Source organism: Zophobas morio, unplaced genomic scaffold (genome assembly GCF_036711695.1).
Source record: "Zophobas morio isolate AGI-343-1 ecotype UQ-CSIRO unplaced genomic scaffold, CSIRO_AGI_Zmor_V1 ptg000008l, whole genome shotgun sequence".
NCBI classification, from domain to species: domain Eukaryota; kingdom Metazoa; phylum Arthropoda; class Insecta; order Coleoptera; family Tenebrionidae; genus Zophobas; species Zophobas morio.
This window is the reverse complement of record NW_026972113.1, coordinates 2,246,401-2,268,930: the sequence shown is the minus strand read 5'-3', so window position 1 is coordinate 2,268,930 and position 22,530 is coordinate 2,246,401. Positions and strand designations below refer to the sequence as shown.

General features: G+C 30.7%; 3 protein-coding genes across 3 annotated transcripts in view; 2 read left to right on the top strand and 1 right to left on the bottom strand.

Moving 5' to 3' along the window:
- The window catches only part of LOC135125014 (uncharacterized protein), a 226,340-nt gene that overhangs the window by 171,225 nt on the left and 32,585 nt on the right, over positions 1–22,530 (bottom strand). The gene's annotated exons all lie outside the window — the stretch shown is intronic.
- On the top strand, positions 12,409–15,775 carry LOC135125011 (leucine-rich repeat-containing protein 15-like). Its single transcript, XM_064050286.1, has 2 exons — positions 12,409–12,770; positions 12,810–15,775. Exons 1-2 carry the CDS (start codon positions 12,413–12,415, stop codon positions 13,394–13,396), a joined length of 945 nt encoding a protein of 314 aa, XP_063906356.1. The 5' UTR covers positions 12,409–12,412; the 3' UTR covers positions 13,397–15,775.
- LOC135125010 (leucine-rich repeat-containing protein 15-like) lies at positions 15,806–17,658 on the top strand. The gene is made up of 3 exons (XM_064050285.1): positions 15,806–17,217; positions 17,263–17,406; positions 17,453–17,658. Exon 1 carries the CDS (start codon positions 15,806–15,808, stop codon positions 16,868–16,870), a length of 1,065 nt encoding a protein of 354 aa, XP_063906355.1. The 3' UTR covers positions 16,871–17,217; positions 17,263–17,406; positions 17,453–17,658.

The following is a 22,530-nucleotide window of genomic DNA, read 5'->3' as shown; positions in this document are numbered from 1 at the left end:
TTCAATTTCTAAAGGTTTTCGATTTTTCAAATTCTCGATTTCTCATTTTACCGATGTTTATGTTTTGGGATTTTAAAATTTTTCTTTGATTTTTCAATTCTCTGATACTTATTTCAGTTTTGGGATTTTTCAGTACTTCGATTCAATATTTCGAATCTTCAATTTTTTTGCGATTCTTCAATTTTTCGATTTTGAAATTTTTGTTTGTTTTGTTTCGATTTGTTAAATTTTAAACTTTTGAATTTTTAAACTTTGAATTTTTCGATCTTCGGCTAATTGGATTTCTCAATTTTTCAATTTTTCTCTCGATCTTTAATGTTTCGTCTCTCGATGTTTGAGTTTTTTCATTTTAATTTTTAATCAATTTTTCTTCCTTTCAGTTTTGGAATTTTTCAATTTCTCAATTTTCCGAATTTTGTAATTTTTGATTTTTCGGTTTTTCGATTTTTGGAGACTGTTCGACTTTTCGATTTTTCATTCTTTTGATGTTTCGATTTCTCGATTTTTCACTTTTTCGATTCTCAAATCTCCGATTTTTCAGATTTTTAAATTCTACATTTTTCAATTTTTCCATTTCTTGACATTTTTTTTTATTTTCAAAATTTTTCGACTTTGTGAATTTTAGATTTCTCGATTTTTCAGTTTTTCGATTTGACGATTTTTTGAATGGATTTCTCGATATCAAAGTTTTTGGATTTAAAAATGTTTCGACTTTTCGATTTTTAGATTCCCGATTTTTCTGTTTTTCGACTTTTTTAAATTTTAGATTTTTTTATTTCTCTGTTGTTTTTATATTTTTCAGTACAAACTTGGATACTTCTAATTCTGAATTTTGGAATTTTTAAATTTTTGTTTTTTTGCAGTTTATTGATTTTTCGAATTGTCGGTTTTTTAAATCTTACGTTTTTCAGTTTTTGATTTTACGATTTTTTTTCGATTTCTTGACATCATGGTTTTTGATTTTTATAATTTTTCGACTTCCTGATTTTTAGATTTCTCGATTTATAAAATTTTGGATTTTTCGAGTTCTCGGTTTTTCCATGTTCAGACTTTTCAACTTTACGATTTTTCCATTTTTCGATTTTTAAAAATTTCCATTTTTAAATTTTAGACTTTTCAATTTTTTGTTGAATCGATTTCTCGATTTTTCAATTTTTCAGTTCGTCTATTTTTTTTTAATTTAAAATTTTGAATTTTTCAACTTTTCTATTTTTCGAATTTTTGAATTTTCGGTTTTACGATTTTTTTATTCGATTGTCTGACATCCCGGTTTTTTGATTTTAAAAATTATGCGACTTTTCGATTTTTGGATTTCTCGATTTTTCAGTTTTTCAATTCTTCAATACTCCGATTTTTCAGTTTTGGATTTTTTAAATTTTGTATAATTTGAGTTTTCGGTTTTTCGACTCTTCGATTTTAAATGTTTCAATTTTTCAATTTTTTGATGTTTCGATTTCTCGATTTTTCAATTTTTCAATTCTTGTATTTTTTTTCTGTTTTCCAATTTTTCGATTTTGAATTTCAGTTCTTGGATACTTTTGTTTTTCAATTTTTCGATTTAAAAGATTTACATTTTTGGAATTTTCAATTGTTCGATTTGATGATTTTTTTATTCGATTTCTTGACATTTCGGTTTTTCGAATTTTCGGTTTTTAGATTTCTCGATTTTTCAGTTTTTCAAAATGGAAAAGCGGATTGGAGAATTCTCCATTTTTCCATTTTTTCGATTTTGTAATTTTTGGATTTTTCGATCCCTCTGTTTTTCGATTTTTCCAGTTTTTTTCGACTTTTTGATTTTTTAATTTTGTTTCTTTTCACTTTTAGAATGTTTCAAATTCTTAATTTTTCAGTTTTTTGATTCTTCAATTTTCCGATTTTCCAAATTTTCGGCTTTTAAATTTTTGATTTTTAGGCCTTTTCGATTTTGCGACTGTTCGATTTTTGTCAATTTTTTGATTTTTAAATTTTTCTGTCCTTAAATTTTACACTTTTCCATTTTTTGATGTTTCGATTTCTCGATTTTGCAGTTTTTCTATTTTTCAATCTTCTTTTTTTCAGTTTTTTAAATTCTACATTTTGCAATTTTTCAATTTGTCGATTTTTAAAATTTTTGATTTTTAAAATTTTGCGATATTTGATTCCATCTCTTGACATCTTTTTTGATTTTCAAAATTTTTGGACTTTTTGATTTTTAGATTTCTCGATTGTTCAATTCTAGGAGTTCTCGGTTTTTTGATTTCTCGATTTTTCACTTTTTCGATTCATCAAATCTACTTTTTTTACATGTTTCAGTCGATTTTTTGACATCTCGGTTTATGATTTTTAAAATGTTTCGCCTATTTGATTTTCAAATTTAGCTTTTTCTCAGTTTTTCAATTCTTCAACTCCCCGATATTTCAATTTTTCGATTTTTTTAATTTTGAATTTTTCGAGTTTTCAAATTTATGATTTTTAAATTTGACTTGAATTTTTTTGATGATTCGATTTCACAATTTTTCAATTTTTCGATTCTTCAATTCTTTTTTTTTGATTTTGTTTAAATTCAAAATGTTATTTTCAATTTCTCAATTTTGCGATTTTACGATTTTTTGATTGGATCTCTCGACATTTCGGTTTTTGATTTTTACAATTTTTTGACTACTCGATTTTAAGATTTCTCGGTTTTTCAGTTTTCAATTCTTCAATTCGCTGATTTTTTAATTTTTCGATTTTAAAAAATTTCGATTTTTAAATTCTAGACTTTTCAATTTTTTGATGTCTCGATTTCTCGATTATTCAATTTTTCGATTCTTCAATTCGTCTATTTTTTGATTCACGTTTTTTAATTCAAAATTTTTAATTTCTTAATTCTTCCATTTCTCGTTTTTCAAATTTTCGATTTTACGATTTTTTGATTCGACTTCTTGACATCTCGGTTTTCTGATTTCTAAAATTTTTTTAGATTTCTCGAATTTTCAGTTTTTCGACTTTTCGATTTTTGGAGTTTCATATTTTTCAATTTTTCGATATTTAAATTTTTCAATTTTTTAATTGTTGGATTTTTCGATTTCTCGATTCTTTATCGATTTTTCAGTTCTTGGATACTTCTATTTTTCAATTTTTCGAATTTTTGATTTTCCAATTTTCGTTTTACGACATTTTGACACTTCGGATTTTTGATTTTTAAAATTTTTCGACTTTAACTTTTAGTTTTCTCGATTTTTCAGTTTTTCAATTCTTCAATTCTCCGATTTTTGGGCGTTTCGATTTTTTTAATTTTAGGTTTTTCGAGTTTTTGATTCTTCAATGTTTCTATTTTTTTTTATTCTCAATTTTTAATTTCTCAGTTTTTCTATTTATCGCTTTATAAAATTTTCGATTTTACGATTTTTTTTATCGATTTCTTGACACCTATATTTTCCGATTTTTAAATTTTTAGACTTTTAGATTTTAAGATTTCTCAATTTCTGTCTGTTTCGATTTTTTCAGTTCTTGGACACTTCTATTTTTCAATTTTTCGAATTTTTAAGTTTCATATTTTTCAACTTTTGATTTTACGATTTTTCATTCGATTTTTGACATCTCAGTTTTTCGAATTGTCGACTTTTCAAATTTACGATTTTTAAATTTGACTTAAATTGTTTTGATGTTTCGATTTCACAATTTTTCAATTTTTCAATTCTTCAATTCTTTTTTTTTTTATTTTGTTTAAATTCAAAATTTTATATTTTTCAATTTCGCAATTTTTCGATATTACGATTTTTTGATTGGATTTTTGACTACTCGATTTTAAGATTTTTCGGTTTTTCAGTTTTCAATTCTTCAATTCGCTGATTTTTTAATTTTTCGATTTTAAAAAATTTCGATTTTTAAATTCTAGACTTTTCAATTTTTTGATGTCTGGATTTCTCGATTATTCAATTTTTCGATTCTTCAATTCGTCTATTTTTTGATTCACGTTTTTTAATTCAAAATGTTTAATTTCTTAATTCTTCCAATTTTCGATTTTACGATTTTTTGATTCGACTTCTTGACGTCTTTGATTTTTAGAATTATTTTTAGATTTGTCGATTTTTCAGTTTTTTAATTCATCAGTTCGCCGATTTTTCAATTTTTCTATTTTTTAAAATTTTGGATATTTCGAGTTCTCGATTTGTCGATTTCTCGATGATTCTTCAATTTTCCAGATTTTAATTTTTTAATTTCAAATTTTTCCATTTCTCGATTTTTCTATTTTTCAGTTCTTCAATGTCTGTTTTTCAATTTTTCGATTTTAACAATTTCATTTTTCGAAATCTCAATTGTGCGAATTGATGATTATTTTATTCGATTTCTTGACATCTCTGTTTTCGATTTTTCAATTTTGCTTCTATTCAGTTTTGGAATTTTTCTATTTCTCAATTTTTCAGTTTTTAAAATTGTTGATCTTGCGGTTTTTCGATTTTTGGACTGATTGACTTTTCGACTTTTCAATTTTGCGATTTTAAATTTTAGATTTTTCAATTTTTTGATGTTTCCATTTCTCGGTTTTTCAATTTTTAGATTCTTGAATTCTTCTATTTCTTCCAATTTTTTAATTTCTCAATTTTTAGATTTTTTTTGTTTGAAATAATTAAAACAAAATCTTGGAGACCCTTAATTTTTGTTTTTGAAAGGATTTGGAAGAATTTTGGCGACCACTAGACTTGTCATAATCATAAATTTGTTAATTCCTTTAAAGAACTGATCACGTCAAACATTTTAGAAGTATATTAAGGTGATTTGGGGCTTAAAATCTTATCGCTCTGAAAGTGGAGTTGTATGTAGCACCACAAGTCATAAAGAATTCTCTCGAACGTTACGCAATCTCTTACAAAACCAACGGCAACTCGTTATTACGACCTAACAAATCCTAATTCAACAATTCTATCCATGAAATTGCATTACCGATCTGATAATGTCACTCTAGCGGCTAATTCGACATTAAAATACAATGGAATTCGCTCCGCATACTACTCGAGTCACAATATTTAAGAGCTCAGCTTAGAAAACGCCAGTCGTTCCGGCGACTTTTCATAATGTAAACGGAGAACTCGGCGTCAATACTAATCCAATTACCTGCAGCTTTATTACGTTTTCAAAGTATGCAAGAACCTCGTCCAAGATTGAATTTGCTGAAAAGAAATCAAAAGAGGCTCCAAGGCGAGCGTTCATTTTTCGTCGGGATTCGAACCGGCTCTAGTCTACTTTTTGCACGTCGCGAAATGAAGCCGTCTCTGCCAATTCTGCTTTTGTCACAACAATAAGATTTAATGAAAATCCCCGTAAGTAGTGAAAGGAGAATCAATCAAGTTTCGCAATAAAATGGCCGACGGTGAGGGTGAAATATAGGGGTTGGCGAGGGCAGCGGATGCGAAAAAAGACAATAAATCGAGTTACACGTGAGACATTTGTTAGGAGGGAAGCAAATTTGACGCAGGGTGGAGCGAGATCGCGTTTTTGTTGGTGCAAGCGATCTATCCCCGGGAACTGGTTTAAACTATCTCAATTAATTACTTCTTGTAGGACATCGCATTTTAGGGGTAAATAACTGAAATTGGATTATCCACTCTGGTTTGGTGCGAGTTGCTAACTTCCTCTCTTGGCGGATACTTGAATTGTGCCGCTCGAACAAGTAGGTGTCGGAACTATGGAACAAAGCTTTTAACAATTTAATAACTTATTAGATGTATGGTTACTGAATATGTGTGTGCTTCCATCTACGGTGGAAGTTTAATAGTGGAATAAAAAGCACAGCGAGGGAGATTTCACGGAAATGTACGGCGTGTTTTTATAAAGCTTTAGAAAATATTTAGAAACTAAATTAAAAACTAAAGAAAGCTCGAGTAATTGAAACATCAAAAAATTGAAAAATTTCAAAAATTGAAATGTTGAAAAATTGACAAATCGGAAACTTGAAAAATTGAGAAATCGAAAACCGAGATGCCAAGAAATTGGATAAAAAAATTGTACAGGCGGAAAATTAAAAAACAAATCGATAAATTAAAAAATTTAAAAATTCGAAAAATTGAAGGATCGAAGAACTGAGAAATCGAAAAATCTAAAATTGAAAAATTGAAATATGGAAAAACTGAAGTAATCGAAAAAATTAAAACTCGAGAAACTGAAAAATCGAAAAAACAAAAAATCGAAAAGTCGAAAAATTAAAAAAAAAGAAAAGCCGAGATGTCGAGAAATCGGATCAAAAAATGGTCAAAAATCAAAGATTTGAAAAATATAAAGTTTTAAAAATCGAAAAACTGAAAGAAAAGTCGAAAAATTTTAAAACTCGAAAAGGCGAGATTGCAAGAAATCCAATAAAAAAATCGTCAAATCGAGTAATTGAAAATTTTTAAAATCGAAAAATTGAAAAATCAGCAAACTCAAAAATGAAAAATTTCAAACTTGAGAAATTGAAAAATATAAAAGCCGAAGAATCGAAAAATTAAAAAACCGAGTACCCGAAATATCCAAAATTTAAAAAAATCGGCGAATTGAAGAATTAAAAAACTGAAAAATCGACAAATCTAAAAATCGAAGTCGAAAAATTTTAAAAATCAAAAAACCGAGATGTCAAGAAATCGAATCAAGAATTCGTCAAGTCGAAAATTTGAAAAACGAAAAATGGAAAAATTAAGAAATTAAAAATTTTGAATCAAAAAAAGTGAAGCAAAAAATTGAAGAATCGAAGAATCGAAAAATTGAATAATCGAAAAATAGAGACATTAAAAAATTGAAAACTGAAAAGTCGAGAAATCTTAAAATCGAAAAGTCGAAAAATTTTTAAAATGAAAAACCGAGATGTCAAGAGATCCAATCAAAAAATCGTAAAATCCAAAAAATTGAGAAACTGAAAAATTGAAAATTTTTAATTTTAAAAAATCAAAAAAAAGAAGAATTGAAAAATTGAAAAATTGAAAAGCTGTGAAATCGAAACATCAAAAACAATTGAGTCAAATTTAAAAATCGAAAAACTGAAAAAACGAAAATTTGAAAAGTTGAAGAATTGAAAAACCGAAAAATCGCGAAATTTAAAAATCAAACAGACGAAACATTTTAAAAATCAAAAACCGAGATGTCAAAAAATCGAAAGAAAAATCGTAAAATCAAAACTTAAAAATTCGAAAAATTGAAAAATAGAAGTGTCCAAGAACTGAAAAAATCGGAACAGACAGAAATTGAGAAATCTAGAAATCTAAAAGTCTAAAAATTTTAAAATCGAAAAATATAGGTGTCAAGAAATACATAAAAAAAATCGTAAAATCCAAAATTTGAAAAAACGAAAAATAGAGAAACTGAGAAATTAAAAATTTTGCATAAAGAAAATGAAACAAAAAATAGAAAACTCGAAGAATCAAAAAATTTAAAAATTTAAAATTTGTCACTCGAAATTACTACAAATTGAAAATTGAAAAATCTTAAAACCGAGAACTCCAAAAATCTAAAATTTAAAAAATCGAAACGTTGAAAAATCGAAAAATTTTAAAAATCAAGAAACCAAAGTGTCAAAAAATCGTAAAATGAAAATTGAAAAGTCAATAAACTGAAAAATAAAAAATTCGAAAAATTGAAAAATAGAAATATCCGAGAACTGAAAATCGATAAAGAATCGAGAAAACGAAAAATCCAACAATTAAAAAATTGAAAAATTTAAATATCGAAAAATTGAAAAATATAAAAGTCTAAAAATCAAAAAGTCGAAAAATTTAGGTGTCATTGAAATTGATTCAAAAAATCGTCAAATCGAAAAATTGAAAATTCCAGAAATCTTAAAATCGAAAAGTCGACAACTTTTAAAAATAAAAAAACCGAGAGGGTCAAGAAATCGAATCAAAAAATCGTAAAATCGAAAAACAGGAAAATTGAGAAATTAAAAATTTTGAATTTAAAAAAATGAAAAAGAAATAGAATTGAAGAATCGAAAAATTGAAGCCTAAAATTTAAAAATTGAAGTTTTTAAAAATCAAAAAAATTGAAAAATCGAAAAGTCGAAAAATCCAAAAACGAACACGAAAAATCCAAAATTAAAAAAATTGAAAAACTGAAAAATTGAGAAATCTAAAAATGAAAAAGTCGAAAGTTTGAAAAACGAAAAATGGAAGAATTAAGAAATTAAAAATTTTGAATTAAAAAAAGTGAATCAAAAAATAGACGAACTGAAGCATCGAAAAATTGAATAATCGAAAAATCGAGACATCAAAAAATTGAAAGGGCTAGTATTTAAAAATCGAAATTTTTTAAAATCGAAAAATTAAAAAATCAGCGAATTGAAGAATTGAAAAACCCAGAAGTCAAAGAATTTTAAAAATCGAAAACCGAAATATCGAGAGATCCAATCAAAAAATCGTAAAATCGAAAAATTGGGAAATTGAAAAATATAAAATTTTGAATTTAAACAAAATAAAAAAAAAAGAATTGAAGAATCGAAAAATTGAAAAATTGTGAAATCGAAACGAAAAAAAACCGAAACGAAAAATTGAAAAAGCGAAAAATTGCACAAAAAAGTGGAAAATCGAAAAACTGAAGAAAGGACAAATTTAAAAATCCAAAAATCTAAAAGTCTAAAAATTTAAAAATCAGAAAATATGTGTCAAGAAATCGAAAATTTTATAAAGTGAAAGATAGAAAAACTGAGAAATTAAAAATTTTGAATAAAAAAAATAGAAAAATTGAAGAATCAAAAAATTGAAAAACCTAAAAACCAAGAACTCGAAAAATCTAAAATTTAAAAAATCGAAACACTCAAAAATCGGAGAATTGAAGAATTGAAAAACCGAAAAATCCTGAAACCTAAAAATTAAAAAGTAGAAAAATTTTAAAAATCAAAAAACCGAAGTGACAAAAAATCGTATGAAAATTGGAAAATCAATAAACTGAAAAATCAAAAATTAGAAAAATTGAAAAATAGAAATATCCAAGAACTGAAAAATCGATAAAGAATCGAGAAATCGAAAAATCCAACAATTAAAAAATTGAAAAATTTAAATATCGAAAAATTGAAAAATATGAAAGTCGAAAAATGTAGATGTCATTGAAATTGATTCAAAAAATCGTCAAATCGAAAAATTGAAAATTCGAGAAATCTTAAAATCGAAAAGTCGACAACTTTTAAAAATAAAAAACCGAGATGGTCAAGAAATCTAATTAAAAAATCGTAAAATCGAAAAATAGAAAAATTGAGAAATTAAAAATTTTGAATTTAAAAAAATGAAAAAGAAATATAACTGAAGAATCGAAAAATTGAAGTCTAAAATTTAAAAATTTCAAAAAAATTGAAAAATCAGAAAGTTGAAAAGTCGAAAAATCGAACAACCGAGAACTCAAAAATTTAAAAAATCGAAAAATTGAAAAATAGGAGAATTGAAAAATTGAAAAATCGAGAAACCAAAAAACCAAAAAGTCGAAAAAAAAGGGATTTCAAGAAATCAAATCGAAAATTTGAGAAATCGAGAAATCGAAACATCAAAAAATTGAAAAGTGTAAAATTTAAAGACAGAAAAATTTAAAAATCGAAAAATTGACAAAATCGAAAAACCTAAAAATCAAAAATTTAAAAGCCGCAAAATTGGAAAATTGAACAATCAAAAAACCCAACAATCGAGATATTGAAAAATTCCAAAACTGAAAGGAAGAAAAATTGAAAAATCGAAAATCGGAAAAGTGAATAACCGGAAAACCGAGAAACCGAAACATCGAGAGACGAAACATCAAAGATTGAGAAAAAAAAGTTAAAAATTGAAAAATTCAAAAATTTTAAGAATCGAAAAATAACAAAATTGAGAAAAAAAATTTGAACATAAAAAAGGAAAAAAAAGTAGAATTGAAGAATTGAAAAACTGAAATATCGAAAAATCGAATCAGAAAATTTAAAAATTGAAAAGTTGAAAAGTCGAGAAATTCGAAAAATTTTGAAAATCAAAAAAAGGGATGTCAAGAAATCGACTCAAATATCGTAAAGTCGAAAATTTGAAAAATCGAAAATTTAAAAAACCGAGAAATTTGAAAATCGGAAAACTGAAGAATCGAAAAACCGAAAAATTGAAAAACGGTGTTTTTTTTAAGATTTAATAGAATTTCCGAGGTCTCTAGAGTTTTCTTAGGTTCTCTTAGCCTCATTCAAAGACAGCAATATTGTTCTAATTTCTTTCAAAAGCAAAAATTTATGGTCCCCAAGATTTTATAAATTATTTAAAAAAAAAAACGCTACGGACGGCAATTTTTTTTTTCTAAAAATCTAGATTGCTCTAGCAAAAAATAGGGGCGAAATAAAAGACATCTCAAATATAGAAATATATTGTTTATACAATTTAAATACAACAATTTCGCCGAAGATGCCTTTCTCCCACTATTCCCCCAGTCATTGAAAATTCCCACGCTGCTAATACCCCGCATGAACATAAGCCGCAATAAATAAAGCAACACTCGGCAATTTTAATTTTTCATCCCGCTCCACCGACCTCATCCACATGCACCGCCATCGTTCAAAATTTATAACGCTGTTTAGTCCGCCAATTCCTCCTTTTAAAACAACATAAAACTGCTGCAAAAGCCCGACCTTATGCAAATTTTATAACTCGATTTTAACAATCTCAGATACACTCTTCCTCCAAATTAGTGATGTGGTAAATCGACGGATTACTGTGCCGCTCTCTCCAATCCAGCCACGTCTTCACGCAGAAACACGTAATGGGATTACCATCAATGTCCAGTTCCTCCATCCGGAAGAGATCCGTGGAAAGGCACCTCAGCTTGTTGTCTTCGAGCATCAACACGTCGACCTGAGTCCCGCGCAACACTTCAGCCCGGATTTCGGTTAAGCTGTTGTTGTTTAAATTCACACTATTTACGTACTTCACGCCATTAAAAGCTCCCGGGGCCAAGCGCTCGATTAAATTGCTGTCGAGGAAAATACTCCGGAGCTTGTCGAAGCCATTAAAGACGTGATTGTTGATTTTTTTCAACTGGTTACCACTAAAGATAAGACTCATGCTGCCATTGACCGGTTCTGACATTAAATGGAATGAATTCGGTGGCAGCTCTTCCACTAGGTTGTAACTCAAGTCCAAAATTAGCACCGAACTGTCAGCGAACCAATCTTTGCTCCAACGAGAGATTTTATTGTTGTTTAAGAACAAGTTCCTGAGGTGGAGGTGACTGAAGGCTTTGTAACCAATACGGGAGATTTTGTTGTTGTTTAGGTATAAATCTTCCATGGGGAGGTGGTTGAAGATTCCTTGACGGACTTCTTCAATGTCGTTGTGGGAGAGGTTCAAAAGTTTCAAATTTGGCAGATTTTTGAAAGCCCCACGCCGGATTTCGCGAATTCCGTTTGAAACCAGTGACAAATTTTTGAGTTTGGGGAAATCACTTATGCAGTTGGTGTCCAATTTGGGGATAAGTTGGTCTTTGATGACGATTCCTTCTGACGATGGTACGACATACTTAGTCAAACTGTCGTCGAAATCTACCACAACCACGTGACTGGGTTCACCCAATCTTGTCACCAAAAGCGTGACATTGTCGAAAATTCCACTTTTTCCCAATTTAGCGTCACCGGAAGACGAAATTATTACCAGAATCAACAAGTCAAGTGATTGCATGTTCGTGGAAACCAAGACACTGATAATCCTTAAACGAACGTCAGCGATTGTGTGATAACCTCCTGCACTCTCTCCACTAACTCGTTTTAATTAGCTTGAAATCCGTCCGTCCAACAAAAACTTGCTTTAATTAAACTAAACTCGGATTGTTTGAAGCAAAATTAATTTTTCGTCCGACTAAAATCGCTTCCACGAGAGAACACGAATAAAGTTTTTTAATAACGGTTTCGTCGGGGTTGGAAAGGTCAAGCTTGTAAACTTTGATCAGTTTGCTACGTATTCGGGATGGACCAAGTCTGCGCAATTTTGCTGTGTCTTTGCGTTTCAGGTAAGAGCGAAAATTGGAGACAGTTTTTACGTTTTTGGTTGTAGTTGGGGCCAATTTGATGTGTTACGATTGCGATCCGACTTCTCCTGGAAGATGTCATGACCCAGTTCACCACAACGTCAAAGTCACCCATTGCCCGGAATCACGAAACATGCGATGTTTTTCCATTCATTACACACCGAGTGAGTATAAAATGAATCAAAATTTGTCTGACTTGTGTTTTTAGATTTTGATAACAAAGAGCAACCTGGTGTGTATAGAGGGTGCTACGAAGGCTACGCACACTCGATTTGTCAAAATTTACAACGAACTTTGACCAATGGGGCTGTGTCATGGTGCGAAACTTGTGACACAAATAGATGTAACATCAACCGACAGAGATCATAAATATTAATCGATATCTAAAGTATGTGGAACACACATAGATAAAAAGGTTAATTTTAGGGTCAAAAATAAACTTAGTCGCATTAGTTTCCACTGCGCCACCATGAACACCAAACTTGTTTCTTTCGTCTTGACAATCCTGTTGTCGGATTTCGTCAACAGCGCGACTTTCGAAAACGTAACAGTGCTATTGACAACCCAACTGGGCAAACTCTTCCTCTATGGAAAACCACCCATCGCGGCCATTTTTATCCCGTCATCCGAAACCCTCACCGACTACATCAACCATCAACCCCTCGAAGTCGTGACAATCCGCAACCAAAAAATCCCGAAACTCGTCGAAAACTCGCTTTCGAACTTATCCAACATCGTCCACCTATCGATAATTTCCAGTGGAGTCACAGAGCTCGAACCCGGGACTTTCAAAAACGTACCAAAGCTAGACGGACTAAACCTGGAAGGTAACTTAATCAAAGAAATCAAAAATGGGGTTTTTACAGGTCTCCAAGTCAAATTTATCTACTTGAACAACAACAAAATCTCCATAATTGAAAATAACGCGTTTAATAATATGACTTTAACGCTAATCTCGCTCAACAATAATCGCATTTCGGCTTGGAACACCAACTGGTTTCTTGGTAGTCCGGTAGGTTCGATCTACATAGCGAAGAACCTTCTCGAAGAGGTACCACCTCACGCGTTTGACTTCGGGTTGAAGTTCAAACGTTTGAACGTTCCGTTGACCCTCTGGAACGTGGTTTTGGCTCAAAATCGGATCAAAAAAGTCCACAAAGACGCGTTTAAGCACGTCAACGGTTTCGGTTATCTCAGTCTGGCTGACAACCATTTACAAGAGTTACCACCAGAAGTGTTCCATTCGGTGAAAAACATCAACACTTTGGACTTGACTAACAACAACTTGGGTCACGTGAATGGGGTTTTCGACGACATTAACATCAACCAGTTGATTCTGTTGAACAACAGTCTGAGTTGTTTCCCCATGGAAGTGTTTGATATCTCTACCATAAGCTACGTGTTCGTGGATGGTAACCCCTTCACTTGTGTCTGTGTTCAATTTTTCGATTGATTAATTTTTTCCGATTTTTTTGGTTTTCGATTTTTAATTTTTCAATTTTTCAAATTTCGAACCAAAAAATACAAAATTGTAAGATTAAAAATCAAAAATAGAAAACCAAAAAGTATAAAACGAAATCTTTGAAAAATTTAAAGATTGGAAATCAAGAACTTGAAAAAGGAGGAGGAATCGAAACATTTAAAAATCGAAAAATTTAAACATTGGCCTTTTATGACTTCCTCCTTTTGATTACTTTCTTTAGTGATTTTTCCTTTTATGGATATTTTTTCCTCTCTTTTCAAATTTTTTGTGAACTTTTTATCCTTGTTTATTGCATTTTTTGCATTTTTGTCACTTTTCGTGGACTTTTTTGACTCGTTTCTTTTGTTTTTGAATGATTTTTTTGTCACTTTTGTAGACAACTTTTTCTTATCATTTTTAGCGAATTTTTTATTTGGCTCCCTTTTTTGTAGCGTTTTTTGTCTTCTTTATTTGTCGTGTTTTCGCATCTTTTGCTGTCTTTTTTGGCGACTTTTTGTTTTTTTTATGTTCTTCTTTGTGATTGCTTTGGCACTTTTTTTCAGCTCGTTCTTGTTTTTTTTTTTACTGGCTTTTTTTGTTGGACATTTTTGTGAACTTTTGTTCTTTTTTCTCTTTTTTTTGTTACTTTTTATAGTTACATTTTTTTGTTGATTTTTTTGTCTTCTTTTTGTGAAGCTGTTTTTTAATTATTTGTTGGTTTATTTTAGGGTTTTTTGTTCTCTTTTTTTGTGACCTTTTCTTTTGCATTTTCTGACTTCCGCCTTTTATTCGGAATTTTTAGTCCCCTTTTTTTAGTCATTTTTCTGTTGGCCTTATTTTTCTGATTTTTTTATAGATCTTTATGTCCACTGTTTCTACAATTTTTTTTATTGTTTTTTTTTGTAAACTCGTTGTTTTTTTATCACTTTTTGTTGTAATGTCTTTCTCATTTTGTGTTATTGACTTTATGTCCTGTTTTTATTTTTTTTTGTAAATTTTTGTGTTTTTTTTATGGAATATTTTTAGACTTGTGTAGACTTTTTAAATTTGTATGGATTTTTTATCTCATGGTTTCACATTTTTTGTGGGTTTTTAAAATTTTTTTTGGTAACTTTTCTCTATAGCGTGCTTTTCATCTGGTTTTGTCACCTTTTTTTTTTTCTTTTTTTTCTCGTTTTTTTGTGATGTTTCTTTCACCTTTTAACCGCTTTCTCTAGTCCCATTTTTTTTTGTTTTTTGTCCTTTGTTTTCACATTTTTTATAATTTTTTGGTTCTTTTTTTGTCATTTTTTTTGTAGCCGAGTATTTTTGTGGACTTTTTGTCCCGTTTTTTAGGTCTTTTTATCACCTTTTGTAGCCGAATATTTCTTGTCAGTTTTTGGAATATTCGGAATTTTTAAAATTTTTTGGATATTTCGTTTTTTTGGATATTTCGATTTTTTGGATTGTTGGATTTCTTAAGGTTCCTGGGTTTCTTGCATTTCTTGGATTTTTTGTGTTTTTCGAATTTTTGTGGATTTTTTGAATTTCATTAATTTTTTGAATTTCTTGGAATTTTTGGATTTTTTAGATTTTTTGGACTTCCTGGTTTTTTTCAATTGTTTGGATTTTTTTAACTTTTTAGTTTCTTTGAACTGTTTGGAGTTTTTACATTCTTCAGATTTTTTTTGGACTGTCCGGATTTCTTTTTATTTTTTTTGATATTTCGATTTTTTGGATTATTGGATTTATTAAGGTTCCTGGGTTTCTGGCATTTCTTGGATTTTTTTAATTTTTCGAATTTTTATGGATTTTTTGGATTTCATTAATTTTTTTAATTTCTTGGAATTTTTGGAATTTTTAGATTTTTTGGACATTTTGGACTTCCTGAATTTTTTGACCTTTTTGGTTTTTTTGAACTATCTGGATTTCCTGAGGGTCTTAGTTTTTTGCATTTCTCAATTTTTTTTTCGACTATTTGGATTTTTTTTATTTTTTGGATATTTCGATTTTTTGGAATATTGGATTTGTTAAGGTTCCTGGATTTCTTGCATTGCTTGGATTTTTTGTATTTTTCGAATTTTTTTGAATTTCTTGGATTTCCATAATTTTTTTGATTTCTTAGGTAAAAATCGAATTCGATTCAATTATTGACAATTAAAGAAATCAGAAAACTGAAAAATTGGAAATCCAAAAATTGCAAAATTGAAAACGCACACTCGATTTGTCAAAATTTACAACGAACTTTGACCAATGGGGCTGTGTCATGGTGCGAAACTTGTGACACAAATAGATGTAACATCAACCGACAGAGATCATAAATATTAATCGATATCTAAAGTATGTGGAACACACATAGATAAAAAGGTTAATTTTAGGGTCAAAAATAAACTTAGTCGCATTAGTTTCCACTGCGACACCATGAACACCAAACTTGTTTCTTTCGTCTTGACAATCCTGTTGTCAGATTTCGCCAACAGCGCGACTTTCGAAAACGTAACAGTGCTATTGACAACCCAACTGGGCAAACTCTTCCTCTATGGAAAACCACCCATCGCGGCCATTTTTATCCCGTCATCCGAAACCCTCACCGATTACATCAACCATCAACCCCTCGAAGTCGTGACAATCCGCAACCAAAAAATCCCGAAACTCGTCGAAAACTCGCTTTCGAACTTATCTAACATCGTCCATTTATCGATAATTTCCAGTGGAGTCACAGAGCTCGAACCCGGAACTTTCAAAAACGTACCAAAGCTAGACGGACTAAACCTGGAAGGTAACTTAATCAAAGAAATCAAAAATGGGGTTTTTACAGGTCTCCAAGTCAAATTTATCTACTTGAACAACAACAAAATCTCCATAATTGAAAATAACGCGTTTAATAATATGACTTTAACGCTAATCTCGCTCAACAATAATCGCATTTCGGCTTGGAACACCAACTGGTTTCTTGGTAGTCCGGTAGGGTCGATCTACATAGCGAAGAACCGTCTCGAAGAGGTACCACCTCACGCGTTCGACTTCGGGTTGAAGTTCAAACGTTTGAACGTTCCGTTGACCGTCTGGAACGTGGTTTTGGCTCAAAATCGGATCAAGAAAGTCCACAAAGACGCGTTTAAGCACGTCAACGGTTTCGGTTATCTCAGTCTGGCTGATAACAATTTGGAAGAGTTACCACGAGAAGTGTTCCATTCGGTGAAAAACATCAACACTTTAGATTTGACTAACAACAACCTGTATCACGTGAATGGGGTTTTCGACGACATTAACATCAACCAGTTGATTCTGTTGAACAACAGTCTGAGTTGTTTCCCGATGGAAGTGTTTGATATCTCTACCATAAGCTACGTGTTCGTGGACGGTAACCCCTTCACTTGTGTCTGTGTGGAACGATGGAAGAATTTCCAAATTCAGAATAACGTCTGGGTTGTCTACAACATGAAGAATCTCGAAAATAATTGTAACGAAAAATTCCTTGTTTGATGGTTAACTAATGTCTGTAATATTATTTTATAATAAAAAATATGTGTGTGTGTGTGTGTTGTGGTTAATTATCCTGTTCACTGTGTTGATAAAGCGAATGAGTAGCGGCTTCCTCGTTAGTCGCGAGTTAAATAAAAACAATAATTCAAAAGAACCTTATGTTGAAAACTGGGTTAATTAAAAGTTCACTCAACTCTGTTTATGATGTAACAGCGGTGATTCTAAAACCTGACGATATGAATCGATTTGTTGGCGTTTATCACAGGTAAGATAAACTAAAAAATCGCGATTAGGTTTATACAACATGCAAAAGTTGCAGCTGTTGTTCATTGTCTCCCTGTTTGCAGGTGAGTTTTCGGTACAATTCGGCTAACAAAATTGCTTTGGTTTAGTTCAACAGGCGCTGGAGTGCTATGACTGTGATCCGTCGGAAGTTCAACAATGTTTGGATCCTTATGGAAGTAATGTAAAAACAACTTTGTGTGATGTAGCCGAAGATACAACAAGCGAGTGTTTCACAATGTATTACTTACCAGGTGAGTGTAACAGAATTTAAAAAAAATTCTTTAAATGTGTTTTTAGGTGATACCAGTACGGAGTTAGAAGGGTATTACAGAGGATGTATTTCTTCCCCAAATTCGGATGACCAACTTACTTGTGATTATATAGCTCAACTTCTTGAAGGAAATGTTGTAACGTGTGGCGTTTGCTCCGAAGATCTATGTAATGATGCCAATTTTACACGATCAATTTTGCAAATCTAAATATATTTTTGTTTAAAAATATAAGTGATGTTTGTGTTGTTATCTGTTATTCACACCTCATTGTCCAAAGTTCTGTTATCGCACTGATTGATAAATTTAGATTTTAGCACCGTGTCGCAACAAATACTTAACTGTGAATTACCCACCCGTGAAAAGGCGTTTTCAAACCTTTGTGAGATTAAATTAAAAAAAAAAACTATTAGAATGCGAGCACAGCGAGCACGTTCCGTTAATACTAAAAAATATTTATCGGTATCGATGAGAAGCTAAATTATTCACAAAAAGACATGTCATTTGCCAAAATCACTCTTATCTTACCAAATACTAGCCCCGCCCACCCGCCCCCTATTTTTTCACAGGATATATGATTTGCCAAAATCAGTCTTACCTTACCAAATACTAGCCCCGCCCACCCGCCCCCGCTTTTTTAGGGGATATGTGATTTGTCAAAATCACTTTTATCTTACCAAGTAAGTACTAATAATTTTTTTGCGATTTTCCCGCAGCTTTTTTGACTTGAATTTTTCTGTTCTTAAATTTGTTTTTTTTTGTTTATTCAGTCATTTGATTTGCAATTTTTCGGGTTTTCAATTTAAATTTTTCAGTTTTTCGATTTTCCAACTTTTGAATTTTTCAATTTTTTGAATTTACAATTTTTCGATTTAAAATCATTCGAGTTCTGAATTTTTTGTTTTTCAATTTTTCGTTTCCTCAATTTTTAATTTGCGATTTTTCTAGTTTCGATTATTTCCATTAAGTGTAATAATAATTTAATTTTTTGTATTTTTCACTTTTTCAATTTTGTGATTTTGGATTTTTTCATTTAATCGACTTTTCAATTGTTCAGTTTTCGATCTTACAATGTTGGTTTTTCGACTTTACAGTTTTGACGATTCTATAATTTTCGATTTTACAATATTTGGATTTTCCACAGCAATTCTAACAAATATAAATGGAATAATAAACCACCACTATAGACTTCTCGATTCGATTCGCTTTTTCTTCTTTTCAATTTTTCGATTGGTTAATTTTTTTCGATTTTTTGGTTTTCGATTTTTAATTTTTCAATTTTTCAACTTTTCGAACCAAAAAATACAAAATTGTAAAAGTATAAAACGAAATCTTTGAAAAATTTAAAGATAGGAAATCAAGAACTTGAAAAAGGAGGAGGAATCGAAAAATTCAAAAGTCGAAAAATTTAAAATCGAGAAACTTAAAAACCGAAAAAGTATAAAATCGATTTTCGATTCAGTTATTGACAATTAAAGAAATCGGAAAAATGAAAAATCGGAAATCCAAAAATTGCAAAATTGAAAAAATTTAAAAATTGGAAAATCAAGGACAGATTGAACATTTGAAAAATTGAATCAACGGAAAATTAAAAAGACGAGACGAACATTAAAAAATAAGAGAAATGAAGAAACGAAAAATTATGACATAAATGGGGAAAATAAAAAATAAAAATCAAGAATTTGAAACAGTGAGGAAACGAAGAATTAAAAATCGAAAAATCAAAAATTGATAAATTGAAAAATCGGAAAATGAAAAATTGTAATATCGAAATATTGCTAAACTGAAAAATTGCAAATCGAAAAAAAGTCGAGACATTAAAAAAATAAAAAAAATGATGTTGAAAAAACGAAATAGTATGAAACGGAAACACCGACCATTTTTGAAAAAAATAAAGATAATAAAAAACGAAAACTTGTGAGATAAAAACAAAAAGTTGACGATAAATACATCCAGCTTTTTGGAAAAATTGTGATACAAATCGGGAAAATAAAAAAAATCAACAATTTGAAAAAGTGACGAAACGAAGAATTGAAAAATCGAAAAACGAACAATTCAAATATCGAAATATTGCTAAATCAAAAACTGAAAAATTTTCAAGTCGGAAAATTAAAAAAATTAAAAAAATGAAGTTGAAAAAACGAAAAATTATGAAACGGAAACACTGAAAAATTTTGAAAAAATAAAGAAAATAAAAACGAAAAATTGTGAGATAAAAAAATTGGTTGACGTTAAATACATCCAGATTTTTGGAAAAATTGTAAGATTTGCTTTTGTGAAAGATATGTACGTAATGTTAAAATAAATGTAAAGAAACATCCCTATTTCAGGTGAGTTTTTCCATTACAAATTTTGGGATGGCGTCATCAATTTTTCAGAAGAGGATAAACGAATCAATTTTCATGAACGATTTATGATTACGATAATCTTAAAACGTTAAATTACAAAACGTTGTACAATTATTTCGATTTTTTTTCAAAAATCTCGATGTCTAGGGTAAAAACTGAACACTCATCATATTTTGCACATTTCGGGTAGATTTTGGAATTAAACTAAAATTGTAATTTAATACCTTTATCTTCACAAAATTTTTACAAAATCTATAGGACCAAAATCAGTTTATCTTAACAAATACAAGGCCCGCCCACCCGCCCCTTATTTTCCCAGAAGATATGTCATTTTCCAAAATCAGTCTTGTCTTACCAAATACTAGCCCCGCCCACCCGCCCCCTATTTTCTCGGGGGATATATGATTTGCCAAAATCCGTCCTGTCTTAACAAATACTAGCCCCGCCCACCCGCCCCCTTTTTCTCAGACGATATATAATTTGCCAAAATCAGTCTTATCTTACCAAGTACTAGCCCCGCCCACCCGTCCCCTATTTTCTCAGAGGATGTGTGATTTGCCAAAATAAGACTTACGTTAGCCAGTACTAGCCCCGCCCACCCGTTCTTTATTTTCTCAAAGGGTAGTATTTGTTAGTACTTGCTAAGATAAGTCTTATTTTGGCAAATGACATATCCTCTGAGAAAATAGGGGTGGGTGGGCGGGGCTAGTAATTGGTAAGATGAAAGTGATTTTGGCAGATGACATATCCTCTGAGAAAATAGGGGCGGGTGGGCGGGGCTAGTGCTTGGTAAGATAAAAGTGCGTTTGGCAAATAACATATCCTCTGAGAAAATAGGGGCGGGTGGGCGGGACTAGTACTTGGTAAGATAAAAGTGATTTTGGCAAATGACATCCTCTGAGAAAATAGGGGCGGGTGGACGGGGTTAGTACTTGGTAAGATAAAAGTGATTTTGGCAAATCATATATCCTGTGAGAAAATAGGGGGCGGGTGGGCGGGGCTAGTATTTGGTATGACAAGACTGATTTTGGCAAATCATATATCCTCCGAGAAAATAGGGGGAGGGGGGGCGGGGCTAGGTGTTTTGTAAGATAAGACTGATTGTGACAAATGACATGAATTCTGCGAAAATAGAGAGCGGGTGGGCGGGAATAGTATTTGGTAAGATAAGACTGATTTTGCCCCTATTAAACTTATAAAAACTTAAAAGGAGTTAACTTGAAAATTTCCATAGTAACGAGTTAAATTCCTAAATCTGACTGGAAATTTATTTTTTAACAACTCAGTCATTCATTTTCCTGAGACACCCTGTATAAGCAAATCCAAAAAATATTAATTATGTAAGTATTAAAACTAAAGCACAAGTATAGACTCATCATATTTTGTACATTTAAGATAGGGTATATTCAGCAATATGTTGAGGTAACGTCATCAATTTTTAAGGGGGATGAGCAAATACATTTTGATTAAAAATTTACCATGTTTATGGTAACTTTAAAACATCTCAAAGATTTCAATTGATTCGGGTTTGGAGTTGCTGATTAAATCAATAAAATAAATTCACGCATAAATTAATTTTTTTGAGTCAGAATAATTTACCTTCACAGAAAGTCTACAGATTTATTATTGCAACAAATCCACGTTAGAATGCGAGCGCAGCGAGCCCGTTCAGTTAATAATAAAAATGATTCATGGGTGTCGCCGAGAAGCTAAATTACTGAAGGAAAAAGTGTCAAAAAAACTAGTGTCAGGTTATTAAAAATAACTTTTAAACCAAAATTTGATGACTGTAGCAACCTGAACGTGCTCGCTGCGCTCGAATTCTTAAGTTCAAGTTTTTGTAAATAATTTACCTTCACAGAAAGTCTAGAAATTTATTGTTACAATAAAGCCAATCATCAGAAATCATGTTTCAAAATGTCAATATTTTGTCAGTTCTGCTTTATTCTTATCGACCTTGTACATATAACTTGTTTCGATACATTTTAAACACATTTTGAACAACTTAGTCCAGCTAAATTTTTAAATAGATCCTTCAAACTAGGTCAATTAAAAGTTCACTCAACCCTCTGTGGAATGCAATATCGAAATTTAAAGCGCAAAATGCAATTCACTCGACTTCGGTGCATCATTTCTCGGGTTTCTACTGCATTCTTGCACTGATTACCCAAAGTGTTCTAGTTTCAAAATAGCTCGCGTTACACAGCAAGCAAAAACCCGGACCAATTCCGCAGCGATTCCACGACGGACTACAAGAAACCAATCTTCCAACAAAAAAAATACTAGAAACTAGATCCTGCTTCCTAGCTTTCCCTCAACCATTTGCTTTCACTTACTGTAGGTGTCGCTCCGTACATCATTTCATGCACACTAAAAATAAATATGGCACAAGTTCGCAGCCCACGTACCCACGACGTAATAGAATGCTTATATCAGTTAAAACCACATCTTCCGTTGTAAAGCCGATTAACTTTTATTGCTTATAACGTAACAATAATGCCAGTGAATAAAGCAACCTTATTATTAGCAACAGCCCACTGTAATCGGGCGTTATGGTATTTAATTTTATTTCTGAGTGTCTGCAAACCCATCAACAGTGCGATCTTCGAGAATGTTTCGTTAATCCTGAAGTGGCACAGTCACATGGAAGATAAGGAAATCGTGAGGATATCGTACGATGATTATCTCCGTTCTTACGTGGGTGAGTTCGGTGAGGTCGTAATCCAGAATCAAAATATTCCCGTATTGGGCAAACTTT

What these genes read in the sequence shown, in the direction of transcription:
- LOC135125011 (XM_064050286.1), top strand. Translation starts at nt 12,413, where the DNA reads ATGAACACCAAACTTGTTTCTTTCGTCTTGACAATCCTGTTGTCGGAT. An exon ending in AGACGGACTAAACCTGGAAG is followed by an intron (nt 12,771 to 12,809) that starts GTAACTTAATCA and finishes GGGTTTTTACAG; the next exon opens with GTCTCCAAGTCAAATTTATC.
- LOC135125010 (XM_064050285.1), top strand. Translation starts at nt 15,806, where the DNA reads ATGAACACCAAACTTGTTTCTTTCGTCTTGACAATCCTGTTGTCAGAT.